Consider the following 25,699-nt stretch of genomic DNA (forward strand, 5'->3'; position numbering starts at 1 on the left):
TCCCCACTTCTTTAAAATTTGAGAGTTGGCTTCATCAAGTCCCCCTTCCCCTCTTCAGGGATTTAAATGAGTTAAAAGAACCCAGTCGTTCCTGGATAGGTTTATTTCAAATCATAGCAGCCACAGCATATTTAACCATTTGAGAGCTCGGTTTGGTCGTTCTGTGACAGGGTCTCGTTGCCACGGTGGGCTCCGGTGACACTGACCAAGACCATGGGAGTGGCATTGGCGAGAGCAGCTCAGTGGACTGCTGCTGGCTCTGGAACTGGCACACTTGAAATCACCCCTTTGAACGAATCCCTTTTAAATCAAATTATTAAGTTTGCAGAGGACTTCAGCACTAAGCATCCTCAGGAAGCAGCGTTTGTCTTCAGAGAGCCTCTTGAGTGGAAAACGCAGTTGGACTCTTCAGTGTTTGGAGAGGGTTATGAGATCAAGTAAGTCTGAACTGCGGTGTGTTTTCAAATGCAGATGGTGAGCTATGATGAAATATTGTCTTCATTTAGCATAAACAAAACCTTTTTGTATTTGGGAGGCTGAAACAGGTGGAGGTTTTTTTGATATATATTGAAAATTTTGAGCTAATATTAGTAGAGTGTAAAAACTTGCTTTTTGAGAGTTTGAGACAGTTCTGTTTGTTTTGTGATGCAGACCTCTTTAGCCAGTGATCTATATAACTTGCCCTGTCTAGTCCCAAGATTTTTTACAGCATGTGTCTAACAGTGATTAACTGTGTAATTTTTCTTGGTGTTAGGAGTTACTCCTGGTTTGGTGGGTTGACCTTGGCTGGTTGCCAGGTGTCCAGTAAGCTGCTCCCCCTCCTATAATGGACAGGAGAGAAAAGTACAATGAAAGGCCCATGGATTGAGATAAGGACAGGGAGAGATCACTCACCAGTTACCGTCATCAGCAAACCAGACTTGAGTCACGGAAATTAATTTAATCTACTGCCAATCAAAAATCAGAGTAGGATAATGAGAAATAAAACAAATCTTAAGACCTTCTACCTTTGTCCCACGCCTACCTCTTCCCAAGCTCAACTTCACTCCTGATTTTCTCTACTTCCTTACCCCCGAGTGGCACAAGGGGACAGGGAATGAGGGTTGAGGTCAGTTTTATTCTGATGTTTCTTCCTCCTCACACTCTTCTGCTCCATCGTGGGGTCCCTCCCACAGGACAGTCCTTTACGAACTTCTCCAATGTGAGTCCTTTGCAAAGCCTGCAGGTCTTCACAGCCTGCTCCAGCATGGGTCCCTTCTATGGGGTGCAGTCCATCAGGAACAGGCTGCTCCAGTGTGGGTGTCCCTCAGGGTCCCTAGTCCGGCCAGCAAACCTGCTCCAGCGTGGTCTCCCTTCTCCATTGGTTCATGGGTCCTTTCAGGACCCTGCTTATTGTGGGCTTCCCATGGAGTCACAGTTTGCTTTGGGCCTATCTATCTGCTGATGTGCTGTAAATAAATTGGTTTACCTTGGAAGTTTTCTGAAATACAGTTTAAAGAAATTGTATGTCATGCTTTATTATGTGATGCTTGAATAACATTCAAGATTCTTCTCTATTCAAGTTCTTATTTTAAAAAGATAACAATTTAATTTTTCTAGTGAAGCGACTGTTCAGTCTGAAGCCAAAGGTAAAGATGGCCAACCATTGCTTATCCTCTCGGCATCAACTCTCAGAGTTCGCAGTTTTGACCAGCTGTCCCGTTTGCTACAAGTTGCTATGGAAAAAAAGTTAAAGGAAGCACAGGCATGCCTTGAAGGTTTTCTTTCTTCTTTTTTTTTTCATCTCTCCTCTTTCTTAAGAAGTATATGTCTTCTTCAGTTCATATTTATGAAATGTCCGGGAAGGAAGATATGCCTTCATTTTAAGTATATGAGAAGGTGTTAATTCATGAAAGTGGCTAAAAGTGCTGATCCAGAAGTAATGGAGTTTCTATTTCCTCTTTTATTTACATAGAAATTAATAACCCAGAAATTTGGAATAAAGTTAAATAAAACTGTTGAATCTCATATACAAATTCATGTATACTGAGTAATATCCCAGCTATTGCAACAGACAGTAGATTTAAATTTTGAAAAAAAAAAGGAATGTTTTATTTGAGGCTAATAACAGATTTTCCTATGTATGTAGTTTAATACTCCTTTAAAATGCTACATCCTTTAAAGATAGCCAAAGAAAAAATAATATGCTTAAAGCCATTCTTACCTGCACAAGGTTCACTGTGAGCACTTCTAGATTCCTTCTCACAATGGCTTTAAAACAGAGGTACAAGTACTTCCACTGTGTCATCTTCAAGTCCTAGATTTTCAAACTGACAAGACTCTTGATATGCTAAACTACTTATCATTCTCCTACCTAGAGGTAGAAGAAATCAGTGGTATTCTTTGATAGTAGTAGTGGAAACTGCCTTAATAAAATATACATACTGGATCAAGTTTCAGAGCCATCTAATTATGGGTCCTGTCATTGATCAACCATGAATATTAGGGAAGAATAATATGGACAGTGTATCATGCAGAGCCATTCACAGATGCATGGGACTTCATTTGCAGGAACAGAGCAAAATGGTTTTGTAAAACACATTGATATGCAGTTATGTCACTGTTTACCAAGAAGAACAGCTGGCATAGCTGAGGAAGTAATGGGGCCATTGGGAATGCTGTTAGAAAACCTAAAGATGTTCTTTAACACTAAATTGTATTTCCAAAATGATCAGTTTTCAGTGAGTTAAGCCCATTGATTTCCTGTTTTGGAAATCAGCCAGCCATATTTTTGGATAAGGAGAGAGTGTTGATAAAAGGAGCTATTTAATATTCACCCCTTGGTTGAATGAATCTTACAATCTTTGCTTTGAAAAGGAATTAGTTTGTTAAGGAAAAAAAATCCTTTTGTTCTTAATGTTTTCATATTCTTAAAAGTACATTTCAAATTACAGTAGAGGTATATAAAAAAATACATCATACAGTAATGTTTGATGAATAGCTATGCACATTATAAACTTTTTATTGAAAATTAATAGCCTCAAAATCATTGAGCAATTGAAATAAAAAGAGTTTGTCTTACCTGAGCATTTTAAACATAGTAGCACATAACATGATTCTGTTTCGTGTTTACAGCTAACAGAGATCCTATAGTGAAAATTCTTGGCCCTGAATATGGGACTGTTGAAGGAGAAGATACGTCCATCTTGCATTTATTTGACAAAGTGAAAAAAGAATCTAATTTTGAAACAGAACTGAAAATGAAAATCGTTCTTCTTCTTCATCAGCTGGATTTGCAACTGCTTACTAGTTCTTTGAAACAGATTTCACAGTAAGTGCATTTCAAATAGAAGCTAAGCATCTTAGGCAGTACATTTTTTTGGGGGTTTTTTAAAATCAGATTGGTTTCAACCCACAACATGTGTTTTTGGTGTGACAAAGAAATTTATTGAAATAATTTTCACTGTTTTCTAAGTTAATGAAAAGTCTTTTTTTTCTGAAGTTTTTTCTATAGATGTGGGTATGTAAGTGTGTGCCCACAAGTGTGGGGGTGTTATTGCATTTATTGCATATGTTTTGCATTTTGTTAGCAAATTGAAGTCATTTGTACAAACAACAAAGTCACAGTTAAATATTTTCGAGGAACTGTTTATTTCTTCATGGAATTGTATTAAGTATTACATCGAGTCTGTTTCAGAGTTACAAGGACTTTGCATTAGGTATGGAACTAAAATTTCACTAGCCTATGGACAAAATTAAGAAGATGGAAGATAACCCATTTTCATATTTTTGTTGCTTCTATTAAGACTTGGTGTAAACGAAAAAAAAAGTGTAATATTCTCTGAGTACATCCTTTTCAATGAGTACATATCGGACCATTTTCTATTAATTGCAGAGATGTAAGACTAAATCCAACTGCTGTAAATAATGAAGTGAATCTTCTCAAGAATTTCTCTGGGCAAGGAGAAGATACTGTACTGGAATCACTGGAATATACATCAGGTACCAATCTGACCATATCTCACATTTACATAGACCTTTATTTAAGTACTTGAATTCTGTGTGAAATTTTCTGAATTAATTTCAATAATACATTTGAGGTGTTTATTTCTACCTTGAAGTTATAAAGTAAAATAAAAAGTATTTTCTGATATGCAGTGTTGTTCCTCAGCCTTTACATACAGAAATAATCTCTCAATTATATGAATATTTTCAATGGAAGCAGAGGAAGAGATATGAGTCCCTGATCCTGAAAAGTGCTAAGCACAGTTATAGTTCTTGGTTGGATTGGGCCGTGGGTCACAGAGTTTTGGATGATTAATACTTAACAATATGAATTCTTAAGAGCAAGGTATTGATTTTGGAATTTGATTTGCATACGTGTAATATTAATCATCAAGCATAACTATTAAAATATTTTTAAACTGGATTCAAACACTAATGCTAATTGATTACAGATTACATGTTCTCTAATGGATGCCGAGCTCCTCCCTGGAGACAAGTGCATGGAGAAATTTGTTATTTAGTCATCAAACCACATGACACTGATCCTTTGTATATCACTTGCAGCACAGCAGGAGTGTTTTTAAATGGAGTAAGTAATAATAAAGGATGCCATGGAGTAATGAATATTTTTATGTGCTAAAATCAAAACTCAGTCATGTTTAGGGTGGTTGTATTGGGCTGTAAGACCTGCAGAGCTAGTGTTTTGGTACAGGAGGGAAAGCCACAGTAATAAATGTATGCTAGTTTGCCCATATGTTTTAAGTGCTTTTTCTAAAAGTTTTATACTAGGAATGTATTCTGCACTCTTTACTATCAGTGTTTGATTAGTCTCTAAATAAAAGTTCTTCACACTATTCCTATTTAAAGGTACTGTGGGACTTGATGCCTCTCTGATGCCTCATTGCTCTTGATCTGAGGTGTGATATTATTATGTGAGGCTAGTAGAGCTTGCTTTGGTCTTTTTATAAATGATAAGCCGTTCCTCCTTCTTTCAGCAGAAGTTTTTTAGAAATTACTTCTCTCTTTTCTCCTTCTTTTCCTTTTGGCTTCCTTTTTCCTAAAACCTAAAGATGTGTTTTATTTAGTCCCTTACATGTGTTAAGTGGTGACCAGAGCTCTTACATTAATTTTGAAGAGAGATTGATGTCTGTCAGGCATAACTCCACAGATTGATTTCCTAAGAGTTGAAAAATCCAGGGAAGTTTTGACTTGGCCCATTTTTAATAGATGAAGCTCATAAAGCTCAGGCCGTCAAGTCACGTTATTTTCTGTGCCTTTTAGACATCTGCCATACTGCACAGGAAACTCATATTTACTTGATTGTTTGCCATAAGCCATAAATTCTTTTCAGTGGAACTACACAGTGTACAATTAAATGATGGTTATTGCCTGCAAAATTCTGTGTAAGATCTTGATCATTTGTCCATTGGGGTCCATGGAGATGATCCATGTCTCTTTATGAAGCATTTTTTGAAGTTTGGTCAACTCTGCTGAGCATGAGACTTCTTTATCTAATCCATTACAGTATGACCTTGGTGCTCTTTTGCACTATTTTATGATGCAGATTAAATTATCTGTGTAAGGCATAACTATTAACAATTTTAAATGTATTCTCTTTTTAAGGGTCAGCTAAAGGGTAAAGATATTGACTATGAAAGAAAAAGTGATCTTTATAAAGACATAGTCACATTTTTAAGGGAGAAATCACCTAGATTTGTAGAAAATATGGCTAAACAGGTATGTATTTATTGGTACTGGGTGTACTTCTTGGTGCAAATATACATTGATAAGAGTTACCTTGTAAACCTGGCTGAACGTTTATGTTCTTTATCAAAGATAAATCTAAGATTAAATGAAGAATTTTAAAGACTGCAGTGCTTTTTTAAATTATTATTTGTTTCAGTTTCTAATAAATAAGTTTCTTTTGTAAATAGCAAATAATACACCATTTCATGTATTGTTCTATCATACTTTATGGTGGGGTTTGATCCAGCATGTGAGGTCAGCTTCTAATTTTGCATGAAATGTTTTGCCTGTCTTCTGGTATTGTTCTTTATGGAGCAGTGGAAATGTTAAAGCAGGAAAATATGATATCTGTATGGAAAAGGTCAGCTTTTTATGACAATATTTTTCTGTGATCAAAACCACTTAAAGTTTTATTTTCATTCTTTGTAACCCAAACATAAATAATTGCCCAACTTTTTTTATGAGAGCTGCCTGATTTAAATATCAGAGCTCTGAGAGTTAAGTATCCAGCTTACATACTTTGTCTTGCTTCAGACACTGTAAAATGCAAGTGTTTTGGCTTTTATTTAAAACTCTATACTAGCTAGAATCACACATTACCACTACAATTTTAGTTGTTTCATTGTTCCTGATAAAACTATTTTTTTTTTCAGATTTCTAGTGTGGTTTTAACAGATTAACTTGGTGGTAAAATTCATCACAGGCCAAAACCTGTCAGGAGTTTCATTGTGATTATTTTAATACAATTTTAATTATTGAAAGAAGGAAGTAATTAATGGGGAATTAATTATTCTCTAGTTCTGATTTTCTGGGATGTAGGGCTGATATTTATTTTTTTGAGAAACAGACATTTGACAGTTTTGAAGGAACAGAGCATTCCAAGTTGTGCACATAAATACAGTAGTTTATATTAACAGTAATGGAATGGGATGGAATTAATGGAAAAATAATTTGTGAGTTGTTCTGTTTGAAAGGGTATTAAGTTCCAAATTTTTTCATTTATCTCATAAGCAAGTATTTTTTTAATGTTATACCTAGATATTGGTTTACACTTTATAAATAGGACAACATATGAATGTTTTTAGACATTGGCTTAATGTATTTGCAGTGATTTGGTTTCATTTGATGCTCATAAAAGGTAAAATATGGTAATATTTTACTGGTTTTTCTGTTCTAATCCTAAATGTTAATATAGATTAATGTTACTATTGGTGATAGAGATAACATATCTTTATTTACTAGTTTTCTGTCCTTATATGTTGTAACTATTTAAGAAATGTGTGCACTTATTAAATAAGAGCAAATAAATAGAATTTATCCTGTTTTTCTTCAATTTTCATGTAAATCACATACTGAGTATTCCCTGGCTGTGTAAATAAGTTAATGCAGAAGAGTATACATTATACCTTTTTAATGGTTTAGGAATTTCATATCATCTTGCCTTGCTGAAGAGCAAGTTTAGTATATTTTGCTTTCTAAATCTAGAATTTGAACAAGTTGATACCATAGAGCTGCAGCATATTTGTACCTGAGGGAAAATCTTCTCTGCTCTAGAACTATGAAAATGCAGAGAAAAACTGTAATTTCAGGTTTGCCTAAATGAAGTGAAATGTGAGTGGAACTAGTTTTGATTTATTTTCTGAAGAGAAGAGAGCTTCAGAAAGCTCATTACATACACATATATTGCAAAACCAATTAACTTTTATATCTGCCTGGCCTTGTTTAAGCTAACATTCAGAATTGCTGTGTTGGCATATAGTGCTGTAGCAAACACACTTTTAAAAGTATGTTTAACTGATCAAACTACAGCACTTATTCCCCTGTGGTTTGTCTAGTTTATCATGTGCTAAATTGTCTTGTCTAGAGTACATTTTGAGAATGAGAGAATTAGCATGAGTTAGTTTGGAATTAGACACTTGTGTTGGCAAGGCGTCAACAGCCGATTCTCATCAGGGACAAGAAAACAGACCCTACTGTGACAGTCTCCTTAAAACTGCCCTGAATCAGTCACATAAAGGAATGTCTTCACCTATCTGATACTGACAGCTGCAATAACAATAATAATAATAAGTAACGATCATATGTTGACTTTCCTGTAAGAATTGAATGTGTTCCAATAGAGAATAAGAGTTGACAAGAGTCTTTTCTGTTCTGTATATTATTGATCAGCCATGGTACTAGACACTGACAGCTGAAGGATTGGTAGGTGCCACTCAGCTCCATTCTTGTATGTGACTTGTTCAACAATGTTTTCTCCTGAGACGCAGAAGATGAAAAAAAAAGGAATGTGTTTATATTAGTTCTAAACTATATCAAATTAAATTACTTGGAACTGAAATCTAGCAGTTTATGATAGCCTATTTTCAGTTTTATGTTCATTACTTTTTTGTGGGAATTTTTTGTAAATCCTTTATGCAGGGAAATAGTTTTTATGTAAATGATCCATTGAAAGCAGAATGGCTGACTTTGCAATTCTAAATCTTAAAACTCATTTGGACCTAGGTTCTGTAAAAATGCTTGTGTCACAGATTTTTGACATACTAGAAATCAAAACCACCAAATATGTTCTGGAAGTTCCAAATTTATCAACTTGATTTACTTAAAAGACTTCAATTTACACATGATAACTGCAGCTTTCCAAATTAATGTTTTGTTCTTTTAAAGACAATATAATTTTGTGCTTAGCATCTAATTCTACATTTAATGCATACAATTTTTAAGCACGGCATCCTAGAATTGTGCTTATAATTTACTGTTTTAGTGCTCATTATTCATATAGCAATGAGTGACAAACCATGTCTCCTTTTATTAGGAATATAGTTTTTTCAAAGAACCAGCACAGGAGAAGAATTATCAGCATGTGGAAGGTGCTGGGGTTTCTGGCCAATCACAGAGCCTTCATGATTTTGCAGAAAAGACTTTATGTGAGAAAGGGAAAAGTTCTTCAGCAGGGGGAGGATCCACTGGCCAGAGGTTAAAACCATGTATGAAGTGGAAGAGCAGTGGGCTTTCTGCTTCCCAAAGATAAGTAGTTATCTTTAAAGTTGAATTTTCTTAAAGATCTCTCTAAACTGTGGTAATGATTGGGCTGCATGTTGTAGGTTTCCATTATTGTCTTAAGTTAGGAGGAGTAAAACAAAGCTGACTACATGTTTATTTCTAAAGAGAGAGTTTGGACCACCAAAGAGAGTTGTCAGGTTTTTTCTGTCATGCGACAACTTTGATGTCATTAGGTCATTTCCACAGCAAGGCAGGGAGGAAAACTTGCAATCATCTGCAGTACTGGTCCTCCAGGGCTGTGATATCATCGTATTTTTGGTGTAAAATGCCTTTTAAGGCAAGACAGAGTAGAAAACCTAATCTAAACCACAGTTTCTGAGGGAGGTAAAAGAGGTCCAGGATGGAAAATCAGAATGAATCTTACTTATTACTACCACTTTATAATGATTTCTTATTGTATGAGCTACTTCTCTAGCTCTGCTTAGACATGATATTCACTAATGAGATTATCTCAAAGTTTGAACACCCAAAATAGAGTATACATATGTTGGATATTGTTGGATTTTTCTTCTGAAATCAGAACTCTGTTATGATTTCATGTTTCCTGATTTTGTGTTAGTGGAGGAAGAAGAATATCTGCAGAAAAGCCTTTCAATGTCATCCTACAAAAAAAATAGTATTTCTCAAGTCTGCCAATTTAACAAGTTGCAAGAAACATTTTAAAGAGGTTTTGGATGTGACCTATGGTTATCAGTTAAAAAAAAAATTTGCTTTCCAGAGCAAGAGCTAACCTATTTCTACAGTCATTGTTAAAGTCTTGATGTAGTGAAATTGATTGTAATCATAAATAATATTCTCTTTTTTTCTTGTGACTGTGATAGAGTGACCAGCCTAGGCTCAAAAAGACATTTTGCTTTCATGACATTGTAATTTAGGGACAAAAGGAGCACCAGAGATTGTGGCCAGCTAGGACTAGAAGTATTTTTGGAATACGAGGAAAGCAATATATGTTGTATTCAGCTGATCAAAGCTATGGAACATCTCAGTGTGTGGAAGAACTAGGTAGACCAAAACTGCCTGGAAATAAAATTACTAAAGAAGAAAGATACAGAAAATCATGTCTGGGGATGGTAAATAGGGAACACATAGTCACTGTCAGTTCTAGGACAAAAATACAGGACATCAAATGAAAATGAGGCAGAGAGATCAGTCCTGAACAAAGGAAGAGACTTCTTCATACACCACATAGTTAAGCAATTCTGTGCCAGAAGGTAGTAAATTCATTTGTTTATGTGAGTACAAAAAGCAACCAGAGACATTAATTGAACTATTCATCCATCCAAAACTGTTAATGCATGGACAATCAAGAGTTTTCTGAATCACAGTATACTGAAGAATATTCTGGAAAAAATAATTTCTGTGTTCTTTTCTTTTAAATAAACCCAAATCCGGTAGCGTAAAGGCTTCAAAAAAAAACTCTGAAGAAGAAGGGAAAAGTAGTACCGTACCTCTGACTACAAAAAAGACAGCCAGTGGCAAATCTAAAACTGTTAAAATTCAACAGACTTCAAAATGGTATGGGTTATTTATTTTTCTTCCTTTCAGTTTTAAATTTTTATTTTCCCTATCTACAGTAATTATCACTATACTTACTATTTGGTAATGTGAATTGTATTTTTCTAGTTCTTTTATTAGTCAGTGTTGTCATACCTGTTTGAAATGTGCTTGTCCATATTAGTTTATAACTATTTGAGATTGGTGATTCTGTTTATTTATTTTAGTAAAACATCAAGCAGCCTTGAAGATGTTGGTGAAAGTTCCTCAGAGACTGATGAAGATGAACAGCCTGTACATCGTCAGGAAGGAGGCACCGATTTGTCACCAGAATACTGGGGAGTTCAGAAACTTGCGAGATATGTAAAAGTAAGTAAGCACTGATAAACTGTATAAAAAATAAAAATAAAACAGTTATGTTTGAGGACACCAGACCAGTTCCTTATCCTTATCCACATTCATTATTTCGTATAGTCCTGCAGTATAGTGGACTTTCTTATCACACACTTTCTTTTTAATCTGCTATTTTTGGCTTATATAGCCCTTTAGATTGAACCATCTGTTCAGTGTTATTTAAAACGTAAGATGGCATAATCTCTTTATTAATTATTTGGTTTCTGCTTTTCTTTTTGTATGAAACTTTCAAAGAGATTTCTTTATGTGGATAATAACTTTCAAGAGTTTTTATTAAAACTGAATAGTTGCCTAAAGTCTTTCATCAACTATGATTAATGCATGTCTGAAATAATTCTAACATGGTCTTGTGTCTGGATAGATGCTTTAGTGGACAAGAAAATGTATGATAAACAGGCATCTTCTAAAACAAACCAAAAAAAAGGTTTTTACAGAGACTTGTTGAAAATCTTTTGGAACCTGTAAATATAGATAGTTAGAATCCTGAATATGTCTGAAACAGATCAAAAACCCAACATCTCTTTACTGTTCTGGAAAACTAATTATTTTTTTCCCTCAGGAGAAGTTCCTTTACAAGTTTGTACTGGAATTTATGTTCTGTTAAGTTGCTAATAAAAGCCCTGGCTTATTTATTTTTTTGAGTACAACTACAGAGTATACACATCCGACTGATAAAATGATGGTGCTGGCTTTTGGTACAGCAGAAAGAGTAAGTCATACGAGGAGCAGCTGAGGGAGCTGGGCTTGTTGAGTCTGGAGAAGAGGAGGCTCAGGGGCGATCTTACCACTCCCTTCAACTGCCTGAAAGGAGGGTGCAGCCAGGTGGGGGTCAGCCTTTTCTCCCAGGCAGCCAGAGACCGGACATGAAGACCTGGCCTCAGGCTGTGCCAGGGGAGGTTCAGGCTGGACATCAGGAAGAATTTTTCGCTGAAGGGGTTGTTAAGCTTTGGAACAGGCTGCCCAGAGAAGTGGTGGAGTCGCCATCCTTGGAAGTATTCAAGAAATGACTAGATGTGGCACTTGGTACTGTGGTTTAGTTGACATGATGGGCCTCAAAGGTTGGACTTGATAATCCTGAAGATCTTTTCCAACCTTTATGATTCTATGATTCTACAATTAAATACTTGTGAGGAGTAAGCAAAGTTTTGGCTCCTCACAGTCCATTTAACTATTGTAGAAGAGTAACTCAGTATTTCAAAATGTGTTGAGTACTCACACTGCTTGTTCTCAGTTCGTGTCTGTGGGGCCTTTTAGTGGACCTGGCAAAGAGACGCAGACAAGCATGGATAATGCAAGCCTGTCTACATTTATCTTTTCTAGGTTGGACCTCTTTATTTTTGTCATCTTGGCTATGGTAAAATAACCCTTTGCAAATGTAACTTCGAGCATGTTGACTTGCTCAGCTATTCCTAATGCTGAACACAGCATGTATACATTTTGCATTATAGAATTCTCCCAACTTGCATGTAATTACAGTTCAAGAGGTTGTTTTCAAACCTTTCAGTTTGCTAATAACCTTTCAGCTTGCTTCTGTCTATGAAGCAACTCTTTGTACTTTTCTGAGAGCTCAGAAAAACAACCATGTTACTTTTTAGTAAAGACTCAAGGTCCTTCTGGGGAGGATACTTGAGATTCATTACTGTTGATGAATTCCCACTAATCTTTTCATTGGCCTATTTATGTACCACCCTCTACTGACAAGGCTCTTGTCTCCTGGTTACTTAAGTCTCAAACTCCCTTTCCTCTCTAGAATCTTCATATAGTCATGTTTATATTTTAGTATTGAACTTAAATCAGTATTGAAATTCATATCTGTATTTGCATAAAACCATTCTGAAAGGAGAGCGAGAATGACAAATAGGAAAGCATATTTTTCATGCACCTCTCTTTTAGAAATGAGTATATTTTGTTCCAGCTGTCAACTAGCAAAATTACGTCATGGTTTAGAACTAGGAAATGACAGGGCAGCATTTTTGATCAGATAGTGAGTACCCATTAAGAAGTTTATAATATAAAATTCCATAATATGAAAAGGTTTTGTTGTGAAAATTCAAATATATACTTCTTTATGTATTCACTCACACCTGAGTCTTCCAATAGTTTTTTAAGTTAGATATAAATTAAACTAAGTATTTGAAGATATACTTAAAATAGTTCTGTGTTCAGTCTTAGCTACATAAAGCAAGAACTCCCTAGTGTCAGATAAAGCTGAAAAGAGATGCTTCAGTGCCATACCACAGACAGTGGTTGAAATGTTTTATTGATGGAGTGCTACTTTAGCTTGCACATGGAATTCATTTTAATTCAAGTATAAATACTGCACTTCTGGCCAGACTTGGGAGATTTTTTGGCATTCTTGTTGTTCATGTAGGCAACTGTTCATGACACATGCAACATAAGAGAAAATAGATTTATGACTGTGTTATTTAAGCATCTACAAGCATATTTATATAGAAGCACAAATTTCAAAGGGCTTGTGTTATTTGCCCATCTGAAAAAATTAATAAAATGCCTTAAATAATAGATGTTTGAGATACCAAGAAAATACTGTAATTTGTAGATGCAGTCATTTTTCAAATGTCTGCTAAAGTGAATCACAATTCAGCAAGACTCTATAAATCAATTTGCAAACAAAAAACTCCCATAAAACCTGAAAGATACCTACTTTTTTTATGATGTTAGATTGTCATTAAATGTTAAAAAGATGGTTGCTCTTTGTATAAAGCAAACTTGCAAGATGCTGTGAGTTGTGCCTGTGGGCTCTGTACTTGTATTCCTCTTCACGGAGAGAAAATCCAGCACTGGGGAAATTCCCTTCTGACTTTTTGCCCTTCTCCACTCCCCTTCCTTTCTGGGAAAGAGTATCAGGTTGGAATTGTTCCGCTGGGAAGCAGCTGCTTCTGTGGTCTGGCTCCTTGTCCTACCTTCAATCTTCCCAAGGCTGTGAAGTAGGAGATGGAGCATGTGTGTTCCTGCCACGCTTCCCCATTGATTTAACAGAGAGCAGAAAAATAGATCAGTGAGCTTGGTGATGGCCTTGTGTTAGGCATCCTTTGGGGCCAGAGTAGATAAAATTGGAATGAAGAGCTCTGTTGATGTTTGTCACAGTGAGATTCACCCAGTCTACTTCAGATTTGACATTATTTATTAAATTGGTGCTTCTGAGGAATTGGATTTCTAGAGGAAGGACTACATTTTACATCGGAATAGTTTTAGGAGTAGGATGAAGGGGTCAACTTTTTCAGTTTTCCTTTTACTAGAAATGGGGAACATCAGGTAGAAATGCAGAATATTCTTTGTGGCAGAGCTGGGGCTGTTCACTGAAAAAAAAAGAAAAAAATGGTGAGAGCTGGGCTTTGTGCTGCCCACTGTTGAGCACTGGCTATTGCCAGTTTTATGATAAAACTGAGATGTTGAGATATGAACTGGGGCTGGTGACTGTGCCAGGAATAACACCAATATCCAGAATAAGTCTTTAATCCCTTAAGAACTTTTGCTGTTTGATTTTGGTTCCCTGCAAGGGCGTGATTTATGTGTACACCTATGCCAGGATGAGGATGAAGAGAGTTCTGCAGGACCATTCGGTTTCTTACGTGGAAAGTCATTCTACTTTTGGCTGTATTTCAGGAGTGTGCTAGTGAAACCAGTCAAATCTCACACTTCATGTAAAATATCCGTTAATTTCATATCTGTTTGGAATTACTCCAGTGCAAAAGACCTCATTCCCAGAACAGCACTGTGTTTCTTTTCTACTTTGGAATAGTATCTGGACAAATCTGCTGTCCCTCCCTAGCTGTTTGTGTCCTGTGCCAGGCCCAGGAGCTGGAGAAAGGCTATGGCACTGCACAGGTGCCAGGAGGGATGTTCCTGGGTGTGGCCTTGGACAGCAGCTCCCAGGTGCCCACGTGCAAATGAAAATTGTGTGGTTTAGCAGCTGATGTATACAGCAACTCTTTTATAAGAACCAGTGATAAATTTACAGCACTTGTGAAGACACTGATGTGGCTTGTAGATTTTTCTCAAAATTTACATGCAATAGAGGACAGACGGTATTTTTAAACTGCATCATGGAAAAGTATAGCTTTGTTAAGTTGTAATAGAATTGGAAACATTCCGTATTATTAGGATTACACTACTGCTCATTATAAAAATTTAAATCAGCTTCATGAGCCATGTATTAAGAAATTGATTGTATTTTGGGATTAGCAGAAAAGTAATTCTATTTTATTCTAATGTGCAGGACCTCAGAAAAAGACATGAACATCCCACCCAAAGGAATAAGTAGAAGTAATTAGTCTTCAAGTACTAATTGTTTAAAGTAAATTACACAAAAAGTAATTACAAATTTAGTAAGACAAGGAAAAATAATGTTAGTGTTACAGTTTACCTACTGAAGTACCAGACATTTGGTTGCTTATTTTGCACATTGTAATGCTACTTTTAAAGTTTTTTCATTCTCACAGAAGTCTTAAAATCTCTGTTGTTTATGGGTGTTCCTGTAGTCCTGAAATCTGGCCCTGTATGTATGATAGATGCAAATGTTAGAATCTAAGAGGAGGAGTAAAAGTCCCTATTCTCTGTAGGACATATATTGCACGTCAGTTTTTTCTACAATCTGTGGATAAGAGCTAACTGGTTTTTCTTTATAATATCTTATTGGCAAGACTTGCACAAGATTATATTTTAGCTGGTAAATACATAATAAGCATATGTAAATGCATGCAAAATATATTTGTACATGTAATAACTTTGTCTCTGTATAATGCCTTTTTTTAGGAGTGATCAACTTTGACCAACTCACCTTATTAGTAGAATCTCTAACAACAAATCTTTTCCCTCATGAAAGTATATGGTGGGATAATCTGGAGGAGATTATTCAACTGGACAGAAAAATCAAGATGAAAAATAAATTTTTCTTTAGTTTGGCTAAGGCTATTATTTTTCAGCAAATACCAAATGTATGTGACATAATTGTGTGCCACCTGCTAGTATTTCCTGGCACGTGTTTGGCTCACCCTTCAGTCTTGGCAAACCTATCAGCCTTCCTGTCACTCCCTTCTCTAGTGCTCATGAATGTCTCTTGCTCCCATCTTCCAGTACTAGCCAAGATTTTATTTTAAAATTTGGTAAAGGATGTGATTACTGAAAAAAAAAAGGAAATAAAAATATGTGAAAAATGTGTTTTATAGGTAAGATATGTATTTTCTAAAAACCTAAATAGTGCTGATCATGAAAAAGAAATATTTTTGTGATAACTTTACTAGGTAGGAAATACTGGCAAATGGCGAACTCTCAATTTATTATTATAATTGGCAACTCTGAAGCACTGGAATAGGTCTCTGCTCAAAATACCATACAATCATTCTTCATCCCAAGAGACATATAAAATTCATAATAACCAGTTGAATTTTGACCATTAACACCAACACCAACTCTGATGAATTTCTGTGTAGTGAAAGTTTAATTAATGTTCACAGGGTCACACATTCCTTAGAGTTTCATACCTGATGAGATGAAAGACAATCTATAAATGAAGAAAAAAAGTAAACAGAATTCAGTAAAAAAGGGGAAAGAAGGGATTGTAGATGAAAAAAAAAGGATGGAGGAAAAAAATGTAAAATAACTTAAGTTTGATTCTCCTCTTTCTGCAGGGTTGTATTCTATGATGAAAGCAGGTAATGAAATTAATGAGCTATGGTTTTGACACCATAACTGTAGTACCTCTAAAATAGTAGTAAATTACCACTGTTGTCTCAGTCTGACTTCAGGTTTTATATTCATGAAGTAGATAATCAAATTGTTATGTTTCCTAAATAATTAGAATGGGATTGTGTCCGAAAGGTAGCAAGAGTTTTAAGTAGTGAGAACAACATTCTGCATTGTTTTTAAGTGTTCCACATTATTCTAGGCTCAATTTAATCACAGCTCACTATACACACAGTTATCTCAGAAGCGTGCCTGTGCTTCAGCCATGTCTTCACCCATATTTGTTTTTCCTATGCTCTCACTAAGCCCTGTTTCTAAGTTTGTTTTATTTCTCCAGAGAGCACCCATCTCTCAGTTTTTCATAAACTATTTTTATAATTTTGTTTTCCTTGCAAAAATTTTTTTTGGCCCGTTTCAAATGAGACTGTCTCTTCTGTCTGTTCAGTGCTTATAAAGCTTCAACAGTGTGCAATCTCTCCAGTAGTCTGGAGAGGCAAAGGTCCTTCCTGGTTCAACCTCATTAACTTTTCTTCTCAGATTCACATCCACTGGTTTCCTAAATTAGTTGGATACATAAAATTAAAATGGCTGTAATAACATTAAGGCTTTTATCCTCTTTGTGAGCCAAGTACTAGGCAAAATCAGAAATGCTCAGGCAGGTCTGACACTGTCAGGTAGCACACCTGTGTTACGGACAGCATATGTCTCATCTCCAAGCCTGCAGTCAGAGTTTACAGTGTTAAATTACTGTTGACAGTAGTGCTGTTTGTATAGGGTTTTTTTCTTTTTTGAGTTTATTCTAGACCTTTTTCTCTTCCTCATTCAATCCTATTTCCTTCTAATTTCTACATGTTCTTTTAAAACACATATATGCTTTATTTTCCTCACATGAAGTGTCCTTATAAATTGTCCAGATGCATCTGGGGAAGAAATGCACCCCTAAAACGAAAATTTTACAATGGACTAGAAGATAAACTTGCACTGTTAAAATATTATATATTATCTTGGCCAGGTTTTCTGTGGTTTTGGGGTCACCATTTCAGTTCTTTCCAAGTCTGAGGTTTGAGAAGTTACTAGGAAAAGTATTCTATTATTCCTAGTCCAATGAAGTAAAAGTTCATATGTTTGTACATGAACTGTTAGACTCTTACCTCCTCTATAGCAGAATCCAATTTCTATGAATCAGAAAAGGAAAGCTTACAGAATGGATACATGTCTTGGAAGAGTTTTCAAGAGGGAATCAATGCTTGCCTAACAAAACCTCCTGGTTCACACAAAAAATAATAGACATTCTTTCTTTTGAAAACTCATTTATTTTCAATTTCATAAAATATGACAATTTAAACTGTATCTGGGTCATGATATATGTGTCACTTCTGCCACTGTGTAGGATCAAGGTCAAGATATTAATCTGCAACTAAAACTGTGCAGCTTCTGTGCATTGTTGTAGTCCAGTGTGAATGTTTTGAAACTTTGTGATGCCTGTGATTTTCCACTGGCTTTACTTATATTAATCTGTATGGTTTACATACTGCCAGGCTGGAGCTAAAGAACGCCAGAAGATTCAGGAAGTGGGTCAGGGAATTATTCCATAACTCAGTTATACTTGTCCATAACTCATGTCTTAACAAGTTGCAGCTTGTATGTTTTATAAACTAAGATGAAAAATTTGAACTAGTATTTAAACCATAACAAAACTCAGAGTGTTTAGAGATTCACTAGCATAGAAAAATTGCCTTGCTGAAGCATATTATGTATTTTATATTGCAATACTCAGTCTTTCATTAAGCTGTATCAAAATTTATTTAGATGTGGAAGTATTTTCTAGCAGAAAATTACAAAAGGGTCTGTGATTTAAGAGAGTCAAGTTCAACAGAAAATAAAAAAGTCACTAACCTTTAAACTAAGAATTCTGTTTCATACTTTACTATTTGTTTTGGATTTCTTGTTTTATAAAAATTACAATATTACTTTGGGCTGGGATTCCACTTAAACAATGCTCTTTTTTCTAGGAGGTTTTTTTTGTTCCCTTAATGAATTCTAATTTAAGAAGTCTGATATAACAATAATATACCTACTTTTTTGAGGCTATCACATTATGCTATTTTGTTTGTTCAGTATTTTTAAAAAATATATTGACTTGGTATGTTTGGTCTTAATTTTGTCAAGTATATTGTAATTTCCATTCAGATTATATATACTCATAATCAAAACAGTGGTATTATAAAGAAGAATGAAAAAACTGCCCACAAACAGCAATTTTCTTTCCTGTTATTTAGCCATAGGCTTGTTATCATAGACATGCACATTTAACTATCTATCCAGGATTTACTTAATACAGTAGAGAAAATACACTTTTACTCTGGCAAAATATATTTCAGCCATTGCTCTAAACAGAAAAAAACCAAAGGTCTTTGACATTGCCATGCAGAGTAAAACAGTATTTCATTTTCTGGTAGCATTCAGTCATGTTCACTCTAAATCGTAAACCAAATGAAATTGGTGCCATATTTATAGAGATACTTGTGAGCCAAAAGCTGTATAATTTTCATTTTACTTAATTTTGCTTTGTCTTGGGAAACTGTAACTTTGTTGTAATGTTTATGTATTTCTATGCATAGACTTCCTGTTGCTACAACTTGGGCTACAAATTTGGAATAATCTTCTTTATAATCCTGTTCATACTTCTATTACTTGTACTCCTATAATGCCTTTAGGTTTCAGCTGAAAGAGATGACTCTAGAGGAAATTTTGTATCTTTCTTTCCTAGCCTGCTAAACTGACATCATCAGTTCAAAAATTAAAGCTTTGTATTGACTAGGAATGGTTAAATTGGGATGGGACATGTGCTATTGAAACTTAAGCTTGTATATTTTATTATCTATTATCTGTATCTATGCTTGTATTAGCTATTATGGGTCTACTATTTTTTTAAAAAAAGAAGTAAATATCAAAACCATTTATTATTTCCAAGATTTCATGGTAGTAAAAGTTCACAAAAAAAAAACCCAAAACCAGAAAATAGGACTAGAGCAGAATGTAGGAAGTCATTGACTCCATCTGCTTGCGAAACAGCATCAATGTGTGTCTTCTGGACAAATATTTCTCTACCTTTTCTTTCCTGCCATGGAGATTTTATGACTGCTGTAGGCAATATATTCAAGAATTCAAATGTTCTTACCAATAAAGCTGGTTTTGTTGAGTCTTTTTTATTACCTAGAATAGATCAACCCTGATGCCATTAAACCCCATTATTTCTTGTCTGGACCTGGAGAACAGGTGATTGGCATTGAAGGTGTTCTTTAAACCTCCTTCTTATTCTCCAGAGTAAACAGCTCCAGTTCCTTCCATTTTTTGGTGGTGATCATAATTCTGAGATATTTTGGTGTCCTCTGGACTTCATCAACTTTCTCTGTATCTTTTTTGAAGTGTAATACCTAGAATGAACGTAATACGTAAATTTGGTGCCAAACCAAAGGAGGATTTCTTGTCTCTTACAGGTTACAAATCTGGTTATAAGTCTCTCTGTAAAGTTTGTTTTTTTGTTTAGCAACACTGTGATATTGATAGGTAATATCAGTGTTGTGTTCTGTTGATAACAACAGATTTCTTTCTACAGTTCTGCAAACTAATCATGGCATCAGCCAATTCTCTCAGTACCGTAGAGCAGAGTCCATTGAGCTCATCTAGTATGAAAACACCTAAGTTATCTAAGTACTAACTGACTAGTTATGTCCTTAGCATAGTCAGAGTGTTCACTATGCCATCAGTGGCATTAAGTAACCTTTAGCAGAATATATTAAAGGTTAATGCAGAAAAAAGACCCCTTAGTGTTTCTGCTTTCTTGGTTCCATTTGTTGAAAGCTTGCCATTGACTAACAGAGTTTTTCCTCTTGATTATTACAGAAGTACCAAACAAAATGATGGTTTGAACTTGTGTGTTCCTTGGTAATTGTATTTTGGTTTGTGTCTGTATTTGCTTGTGTTTTTCTTTTCTTTTCATTCTTTTTTCATCTTGTCAGTAGTTCTTTAATTCTCAGTTCCGAACTGTTCTCAGTTGTGAGTTTGAGTGTTGTAACAGAGACATTGCACATACAGTGCACAGATGTTCTACTGGTACTGTCACAATGATACTGGTTTATTTTCATTTAATTTGTGGATATATATGTTATACCAATATATAGGAAAAGAGACACATTTTTAACTAAGTCTGTGTTCAATTTCAAGCCTTAAAATTGATTGTTGATCTGCCAATAGAGTCTATTTTGCTTCCAACATATCAGATTTCAAATGGTATAGCAACATGATGCAGATTTTATGTCAACTTAATGGAGAGGTAACTATTTCCATGCATGTTAGAATCTATGCTGTAACTACTGCAAGACTTACTGTAATAACTTCAAGAAACGAATAATAATTGGTGAAACCATCAGTAATATTTCTTATTTTGTAGAACGGATGCTTCAGCACATATGAAAAATATTTGATTGTGGTTTTACATTAAAAACCCTTAAAGTGGTGTGTTAGTTTTTGAAGCTTAAAAAATAACGTGCACATATATATTTTTTAATATATACAGTTGTATTTTTTTTCAGTATATGAAAATAAGAAGCTGTTTATTTTTTAAAAACCTGGTCCATATTAAATGTCATATGCCAACCCTTATACATGTAAGGTAAGGGAATTACTGATGACTCTGTTATGTGTCAATGCAGTTTCAGTGTAGGAGAAGCAGTCCTCAGAAAAAGAGACATCACTTTTCAGGTTAGCAGTATACTTCCTACACTTATGTAAAATAATAAAAAGACAAGTTTTCTTTTAAAATACCTGTTGTAAATTTTTTATCATGCAAGGCAAAGTAAAAATCAAAGTCTAATCTATGTGAAAAGGCCACAACTTTCATAGAAGGACAGCTGTTAGTTTTTTTGAGCCGCAGAATATTCTGTGTAGTTTTGTAATCATATTTTACAGATTTTTAAAAAAATAATTTAGACTTTTATATGTGGAGATAAACTGATTTCTCTAGGAAACTGCTTGAGAAATTGTTACATTATTTTATACTCTAGGACATATTTTCAAAGTAGATGAAAATATGTTGTTAAGGAAACACACATTTCATTCTCCTGAAGTCGAGATGTTAAAAAAGATTAAAAAAAGATAATTTTTTAAAATTGTAGGCATCTTCCTCTAGGACACTCTGTTACAGATGTTTAAAAATTACCTTTATATTTAACCACTGTTTTGGGGGAAATTTTGTGGTATCTATTGTTACAAGAAATTTAAGTAAAAATTATGAAGTGCTATGAATATATACTTTATTAGCAGTTTTGTCTGATGTAAATTACTGGTCTGAAACTTTATGAAGTAGTTCTCTCACATTATTTTTGGATGTTTTTTCTCACTTGTGATTCTTTACTACATTTATCATAACTTGAAGAGCATATTAAATTTAAATTCCTTTTGTACTGTATTTGTCTTACTGTTTCTGTTTACATTTAAGAAAAATATGCTTCAGAAGTTCTGTTTTTGTTAGATCTGTTTCATGTTAGCAAACATTACTCAGTTTTTCTATATTCTATGTTTCATTATGATGTCCACAATTTAGCAGAACACTCCTCTGGGAATGGATGGCTAAAAATCTTTTACAGATTCAAAACTCTCATTTAAAAGAGATGGGCTTGGGCAGCACAGTTCGGATTGGGATGGGAGCCAAAGCTTCCCTGGAATGCAGGAGGTGGATGCTGTAGTTTGATTTACTAGGTACTCTTAAGTTGTATCTTCCACGTTAGTACCAGCTGGCAATGTTGATGCACTCCAGCTTCTGTTGCAGCTACATGGTAGCTGATTTCCATGCAAGTCGGTTCATCCCTGATTTTATTGACAGTAAACCTATATTATAGGCTCAAAAAGATCCACTGTCATATGGTTTAACTTTCTGTGTTGTGTTCTTTGATATTTTCTTTCTTTTAGTCTGGTTGCAGTGACTGAAATAGAGCTTATCATTTAGAAAAACATCCAATCTGGTCTGTTCTCAGCAAACCATGTTAGTAATTTTCCACCTGAGCTATGCACTCATTTGAATCTTTATGCCATTTACAGACTTTATCAAGAGCTCAATTTCTTACTATGTTTGTGTTTTTGAACACCATAGAAACAAAATGGTCTACGTTTCTTCTTTAGTAGTAGTTTTACTAGCACGAGTAGAAGTGATTGAATTTTATATTAAATACACTTTACACATCTGTTAATTAATTGCTTTATTTTAGGGAGGTGATCCAACAGCTACTGTAATTGCACTGTGTTCAATGAGAGATTTAAATCTGTCTCAAGAAACATGTCAGCTGGCCATCAAAGACACTGGATGTCTTGAAGTGTTAATTAATTTACTTGACACAGAAGAAATTAAATGTCAGGTAACTAGCTTTGTCAAAAAGAGCAATGAATATGCCTTTTCTATCAGAATATTTTTTCAAGTTTCAAAGTTACAGAGTATAAAGAAAATTCATTTCTTTTCTCATTTCTGTACTATCTTGTTTTATTCAGATTTTTTAGAAAGACATCTCTCTTCGACTTTCAGTTTCCTTTTCCTCTCCCGATTAAATACAAAGAAAAAAATGAAATAACCCATCATTTTAAATAATGTTAATGTTTTTGTATACCTAAATAATGTTTAACTTTTATCATTTCCCATTATTTAGACTGGTTCATTAAAAATCCTGAAGGAAATTAGTCAAAATGTATTGATCAGACATGCAATTGCAGATCTTGGAGGCTTAGAGATCATGGTGAAAATATTGGACTCTCCAGATACCAATCTAAAATGTTTGGCAGCTGAAACAATTGCAAATGTTGCTAGATTTAAACGAGCACGAAAGACAGTAAGGCAACACGGAGGAATCAAGAAATTGGTAAGCAGACATTAGAATTTGTACCCTTGTCATATGCGTATTTTTGTTCAAAAAATACATCATGTGTTGTGAACATGATTATTGTAGTGTTTACCATAATTAGAAAGCAGTGTGATATCAAAGTTCCCTGTAGATATTAAGAAAGTCGTATTTTTTTTAGGTTGAGCTGTTGGAATCTATTTCAGCAGGATCAACACACCAAGCCAAAGACACTGAAACAGCACGCTGTGGGGCTTTGGCACTCTGGAGCTGCAGCAAAAGCACCAAAAACAAGAAAGCAATCCGTAAAGCTGGTGGCATTCCATTACTAGCTAGATGGCTCAAATGCTCACACACAAACATCTTAATCCCAATAGTAGGCACACTACAAGAATGTGCCTCAGAGGTGAGTAAACATATATAGCTAAGTTATTTCTAAGCATTAAAGAAATTGGCCACTAAAAAGAGGTATTACATTCTACAGTCACTTAAATCAGATCAGTTATGCCTTCAGAAAGTAGATGCTTTGTGTAATCAAAGTTGTTTTGAGAAGGTCACAACTTGGATTGAAGTAAAAGCCACATATTTTTTATTTAAAAAGCTAGGAGTAATGCGTGAAAGAAAAAATGTAGAAATGAAAGTCTTAATCAGTTTCTTTTTTTTATTATTTTTTTCATCATACTTTACAGATTTCGCAACCTAAGATGCTGTATTCTGGTTAATCAATGCATTTAAATTCTACAAAACTAACCTGCAGGTGTGGCCAAGAAGATCCAATGCAGTGCAGGGCAGAGTGGTTTACAGTGTCCTTGTGCATTGGGTCTGAACCATTGCAAATAGAAGAAAGGAATATATGTGATTTTTCTACGGATTTCCATGACACATTTTGCAACTTTGAGTATATTCAGTTTTTAAATTTGAATACAAATATTTTTTACCATGACCATGTAAGGGATTACAGGAGTGGGACAGTTCTGTTTAATATCTTTATGAATGGTCTGGTTGAGGGGATCAAGGGCACACCAAGGGTGGGAGTGTCAATGTACTAGAGGGAAGGAAGGCTCTGCAGAGGGATCTGCACAGGCTGGATCAACGGGCCAAGGCCGGTCGTCTGAGGTTCAGCAAGGCCAAGTGACAAGTCCTGCACCTGGGTCACAACAAGCCCTGCAGCACTGTAGGCTGGGGAGGAGTAGCTGGAAGACTGCCGGGTGGAAAAAGACCTGGAGGGCTGAACATGAGCCAGTGAGTGCCCAGGTGGCCTAGAAAACCAATGGCATCCTGGCCTGTATCAGCAATAGTGTGGCCAGCAGGACCAGGGCAGTGATCATCCTCCTGGCACTGCTCAAATCCTGTGTTCACTTCTGGGTCCCTCAATTTGGGAAGGATCTTGAGATGCTGGAGTGTGTCCAGAGAAGGGCAATGGAGCTGGGGAAGGGTCTGGAGCACAGATGAGGAACAGCCTGATGAGGAACAGCTGAGGGAACTGGGGGTGTTTAGCCTGGAGAGAAGGAGGCTCAGAGGGGACCTGATCACTTCCTCCAACTACCTGAAAGAAAGTTGGAGCCAGGTGGGGTTGTTCTTTTCCCCCAAGTAACAAGCAATAGGATCAGAGGAAATGGCCTCAGGTTGAATCAGGGGAGGTTTAGATTGGATATTATCACCAAAAGGGTTCTCAAGCACTGGAGCAGGCTGCCCAGGGGAATGATTGAGTCACCATCCCTGGAACTACTTAAAAGATGTGCAGATGTGGCACTTAGGGATGCGGTTTAGTGGTGGACTTGGCAGTGCTGGGATAATGATTGGACTCAATGATCTTAAAGGTCTTTTCCAACCTAAATGATTCTATTTGTTTATGATTCTGTATCTTCATTTGAATTTGAGGTATATTGCATTTCAGATAAAAAAAATATAATTTGTCTTGGTGAATTTGAGGCACTAAAGATACAATTCTTCAAGAGATTTTACATTATTAAATACTTCGTCTACTAAAAATTAGCTTCTTGAATTTCACAAATTTATGCATGTTCCATGAGACACAAACCTGGCAGATTTTAGGTTCAGTAAGTATATATTGAGAAGGTGTCATTTTTGAGGGTTTCTTGTATGGCCTAACTTGGAAGGAACACTAAATGCATTTCTTACACAGATGTTTCCCTCACTTAAAAAATGATCCTGTTACAATGCCTGTAGGTTAAAATTTGGATTAAAATATCACTAAAAAATGTTAATCCTAAGAACATGTTTTTCTAACCTTGTTTTAGGAATAGATCTGTTGTTTTGGCTGCTGGGTCTCGATGAAGTGAGTGGGTACTTCTTGATCCCATTCTGCAGCATCTTTTGCTTTCTTGGGTCTGAGCAGGGAGTCTGGACACCTTTCAGAATATTCTGCATTCTGCGTAAGCCAAGTG

General features: G+C 35.3%; 1 protein-coding gene across 1 annotated transcript in view; it reads left to right on the plus strand.

The window, feature by feature from the left end:
• Positions 1 to 213: 213 nt before the first annotated feature.
• Positions 214 to 25,699, plus strand: part of ODAD2 (outer dynein arm docking complex subunit 2) — a gene marked incomplete at both ends in the record, with an annotated part of 74,183 nt that continues 48,697 nt past the window's right edge. The window contains 13 exon segments of the mRNA XM_082295241.1: positions 214 to 437; positions 1,600 to 1,757; positions 3,115 to 3,310; positions 3,875 to 3,981; positions 4,437 to 4,573; positions 5,608 to 5,721; positions 8,543 to 8,752; positions 8,754 to 8,758; positions 10,186 to 10,305; positions 10,512 to 10,653; positions 22,671 to 22,817; positions 23,103 to 23,312; positions 23,473 to 23,697. Coding sequence (XP_082151367.1) covers positions 214 to 437; positions 1,600 to 1,757; positions 3,115 to 3,310; positions 3,875 to 3,981; positions 4,437 to 4,573; positions 5,608 to 5,721; positions 8,543 to 8,752; positions 8,754 to 8,758; positions 10,186 to 10,305; positions 10,512 to 10,653; positions 22,671 to 22,817; positions 23,103 to 23,312; positions 23,473 to 23,697 — 1,995 coding nt within the window.

Source organism: Coloeus monedula (genome assembly GCF_965178545.1).
Source record: "Coloeus monedula genome assembly, chromosome: 1".
NCBI classification, from domain to species: Eukaryota; Metazoa; Chordata; class Aves; order Passeriformes; family Corvidae; genus Coloeus; species Coloeus monedula.